Source organism: Mus pahari, chromosome 3 (genome assembly GCF_900095145.1).
Source record: "Mus pahari chromosome 3, PAHARI_EIJ_v1.1, whole genome shotgun sequence".
In the NCBI taxonomy this organism is placed as follows: domain Eukaryota; kingdom Metazoa; phylum Chordata; class Mammalia; order Rodentia; family Muridae; genus Mus; species Mus pahari.
In genome coordinates, this window is record NC_034592.1 from 74,815,735 (window position 1) to 74,820,315 (window position 4,581).

General features: G+C 36.2%; 1 protein-coding gene across 1 annotated transcript; it reads left to right on the forward strand.

Moving 5' to 3' along the window:
• Window positions 1-3,335: 3,335 nt before the first annotated feature.
• On the forward strand, window positions 3,336-4,250 carry LOC110318314 (olfactory receptor 4C12-like). The gene has a single exon (XM_021193269.1). The coding sequence runs from the start codon at window positions 3,336-3,338 to the stop codon at window positions 4,248-4,250; it is 915 nt and encodes a 304-aa protein (XP_021048928.1).
• Window positions 4,251-4,581: the final 331 nt, after the last annotated feature.

The following is a 4,581-nucleotide window of genomic DNA, read 5'->3' on the forward strand; positions in this document are numbered from 1 at the left end:
TTTATCATATTTTCATTCTCTCTCTGCAAGAAGTTTATAATTAAAGTAATTAAATCCTCTAACTATAAATATGTATGAATATACAATTTATGGAATCTACATTTTTACATATAGTATACAAAGAGAATTAAGTAGCTAGAAGAGTCACAGGACGTTCTTCCTATGTATGGCATGTGATCTTCACATATTTGTGGTATTCCATGTAATTTTTTAGTTTATACAAAGTTATACTTATTCTTTAAAAAATAAACTAGTAATTTTCAGAATGCCTAAAAGGGAAATCTCATCTCATATCAATAGAGGTAGATGCAGGATACAACTGAGAAGTTTAAAATGCTCATTGGAAGTAATCTGAGACAGAAGTATAGCCTTCCCTGCTGTGAGGACAGGTCAGAATGGGAAGAAGAACTATTTGAACTCTTTTCAGAGGAACCCTTTCAACTCTGAAGCTAATATCAAAAAATTAATGCTTTAAAATTTCTATTTGTAAGAGGAATAGTCAGTCATGCTTCCAACCACGAATGGAAATAAGTACTAAAATTCAGAATCAAGAGCACTTAATTTTGTTTAAAACATTTTTTAACTTATTTTATTAGATATTTTCTTCATTTACATTTCAAATGCTATCCCTAATGTTCCCTATACCCTCCCCCCACCCTGCTCCCCTGCCCACTCACTCACACTTCTTGACCCTGGCGTTCCCCTGTATGGGGCATAAAAAGTTTGCAAGACCAAGGCGCATCTGTTCCCAATGATGGCTGACTAGGCCATCTTCTGCTATATATGCAGCTAGAGACACGAGCTCTGGGAGTACTGATGAGTTCATATTGTTGTGTTTCAAACATTTTTGTATGTGGAGAAATGTTTCTCTTACAGCAGATAAAGCCCTAGCTATACAGTAGAATTTCTGCATTTCTTAAACTAAAATTTCTCTTTTTTAAAGAATCAAGAAGCTATTGATAACCATGAAGTAGTTGTATGAATTTATGTTATGTCATCCAAAGAAAGGTGAGTTGCTAAGGCAGAAGATATCAGTGTTACAGTTTAGCAGATATAGACTGTTCTTGTCCTCTGTCATGGTCTGAAGAGGACAAGAGCTCAGGTTCCTTGAAATTAACCTGGCTAATATATAGCTCCTCAACTTTAACATGTGTATAACTTGATAAAAATACAAGGTACCCAAGGATTTCTAATGTAGAGCAGTTCTATAGACTTGCAGACTAGAGACCTGAACTCATTACCATCTGGCTTTCTTTTGGAGATTAGCAGAGGACTATGGAGTTTTCTATGACTACAGCTGGTGGTCTTAATATACTAGCTCACTTCTCTGCAATGCTGACCTTCAAAGTGAACTGATCTGTGTTGGAGACACAGGTACTGATAAGTGCTAAACAACTAGAAACAGACATCCTGGATTTGAATACAGGCTCCTCTACATTTTATCTTTGGGACTTTAGGTAAGTCTTTTCTTAAGAATGCACATTCTAGCTTCTGGCTATTATAAATAAGGCTGCTATGAACATAGTGGAGCATGTGTTCTTATTACATGTTGGAGCATCTTCTGGGTATATACCCATGCCCCAGTGTGGGAGAATGCCAGGGCCAGGAAGTACGAGTGGGTGGGTTAGTGAGCAGGGGAAATGGCAGAGGAGGTAAGGGTAGGGTGTTTTTTGGAGGGGAAACCAGGAAAGGTGATAACATTTGAAATGTAAATAAAGAAAATACCTGATTTTTTTGAAGGGAAAAATAAATCAAAGCTATATACAAATGAAAAAAAATGCACATTCAATAGTACCTAAACATTTTGACATTGGTGTGAGGAATAGGTGAAATGCTACACACAAATCACTTAGCACAATGCCAAATGTACTGCCAGTACTAAGTATAAGGATGTCCCACAGGAAGTATGCACATGGCAAGTAAACGTCAGCATGCTGCACAAAGCATATGGAAAAGCAGGGAAAAGCAAAAGTTTCATGTCCAAAAATCTGAGCATGGGAATTTAAGTACATGGCCAGGTTTTCTCAGTGTGGGATGAAGTTATCCATTTAGATCCTTGCCTCTTCATTTACAGTCTTTTATGAAAGATCAATCTCTCCTTGTTCCTCTACAAATACCAAAGAATATACTATTAATCTTTGAACCAGGACAGTGAATGAAACACAGTTATTCCTTTACTCTTCCATCAAGCACTAAAGACATTAGTTTTGATATATGGCTCAGTTGTTCAGTTTGTCTTTGTATTTACATGGTGTGAGGGGAAAATGAGGAATCTGAGTGTTTTTTTTTTTTTTTTTTTTAAAAATTAAAATGTTTTCAAATTATTTAAAATTTTAAAAAAAAAAAAAAAAAAAAATGGGACTCCATTCTATTCTCAGGGGTTCTTGGTCCTAGGAGGATTCTCTGATACTTTGGACTATTTAGAAGGGAGGTCATAGTCATGGGTTCAGTGCTGAAAGGTTATTGTGTCAATGATACATTCATGGGGTCACATAGAATATGGTCTCCTTTCCAAGGTCTAAATTATATATCACATTCACATAAGATGGGAACAAATTACTTTACTCTTCTTTTGTTTTAGGAACATAGAAAAAAAAGTGTACTAAATCGCAAGTTCAGGAAAATGTCAGACTTAATAATGACAAAGAAGTTTTAAATACTGTCCTGAAGTCTGAGTGATATGTGCATGTTCATCAAGTAAATAAAAGATTTTATATCAAGTAACTACCAGTTGTTTACTCAAAGTAGAATTAATGGTCACCCATGTAAAATATTAGTTAAAATGGGAAGACAAATTTGGCTGATACAAAAAAGGTGACATCCAGCAAGCATATCAAATATTGCAACCTAACATCTATATGTCAGAAGAAACATATATTTTCCTTTTGGCGTGTGGGTTACTTTTTGTTGAGTGTTTATTGTTTTCAGTTTTGTTCCTTGTCTGGGAGGTTGATACAGAGGGGAGTTGAAGGAGAGAACATAATTTGGGTGCATAATAAGGGGAGAATGATCTTGGAGGAGTTGGAAGAAGAAAAAAAGACATGATCATTATATATAGTATAAAATATTTTAATAAAAAAAGATGACATTCAGGATAATGGTAGGTATCTGGGAGACAGACATGACAATCTCTGTGCTAATCTTCAAGGCTATTCATAAATTGGTAATTATAATTTCATAGGCACATTATTATGTTATTTAATCATGCTATGATATTTCTTCAGCTGTCATTATGTGCCAATATAAAATTAATTAAATAATATTGTGATTTCTCTTTTATTTTTTCCTAAAGGTAAAATAGTTCTTCCTGGATTTAAAAATAAATACACATACACATGGAGAATAAAAGGAATGTGACTGAGTTCATCTTGATAGGTCTTACACAGAACCCCCATATGCAGAAAGTAGTGTTCGTGACATTTTTGGTTCTATACATGATAACGATTTCAGGCAACCTGCTCATTGTGGTCACTGTCATCAACAGCCAGGCTCTGAATTCCCCAATGTATTTCTTCCTGAGCCACCTCTCCTTGATAGATACAATCTACACTTCTTCTTCAGCGCCAAAGCTGATTGTGGACTCCCTTCAAGAGAACAANGTCATCTCCTTTAATGGATGCATGGCTCAAGTCTATGCAGAGCACATTTTTGGTGCTACTGAGATCATCCTCTTGACAGTGATGGCCTATGACCGCTATGTGGCCATCTGCAAACCTCTACACTATATGACCATCATGAGCCACAAGCTATGCATTCTCCTGGTGGGGGTAGCCTGGACTGGAGGATTTCTCCATGCAACTATTCAGATCCTTTTTACAGTGTGGCTGCCCTTCTGTGGCCCCAACATCATAGACCATTTTATGTGTGACTTGTATCCATTGTTGGAACTTGTTTGCATGGACACACACACCCTTGGTCTCTTTGTTGCTGCCAACAGTGGGTTCATCTGCCTATTTAACTTCCTGCTCTTGATGGGATCCTATGTGATCATCTTGCGCTCTTTAAAGAACTATAGCTTAGAGGGCAGGCGCAAAGCCCTCTCCACCTGTGTGTCTCACATCACAGTAGTTGTTTTATCCTTTATTCCTTGCATATTTGTATATCTACGTCCAGTAACCACTCTGCCAATTGATAAAGCTGTTGCTGTCTTTTATACTTTGGTGGCCCCTCTATTGAATCCTTTAATCTACACCCTCAGAAATTCTGAGGTAAAAAATGCAGTAAAGAAGCTCTGGAGGAAAAAAGTATAAATTCAGATAGTAATTAAACAGGGATCTCTGAACATTTCATACACAGATAATACATTAAATCTCTTTCAACTTTTTATCTATAGACGGTAATGTCAACTCTATTGCATGGTTGGATATTATATGGAGATTGTTACTAGAACAGAAGTAAAACAGGGATTGTAATCCTTACCTTTTTTTCCTAATACTTTTATAATCATAAACGCCTCTTTCTTTTTTGGCTTTATTTGTTTATTTTATGATTATGTCTGTATATCTGAATGCATGTGTGTGCACAAAATAGGAGCAGTCATACATGGGGGACAGAGAGGCCTTAGATGCCCCTAGAACTGAC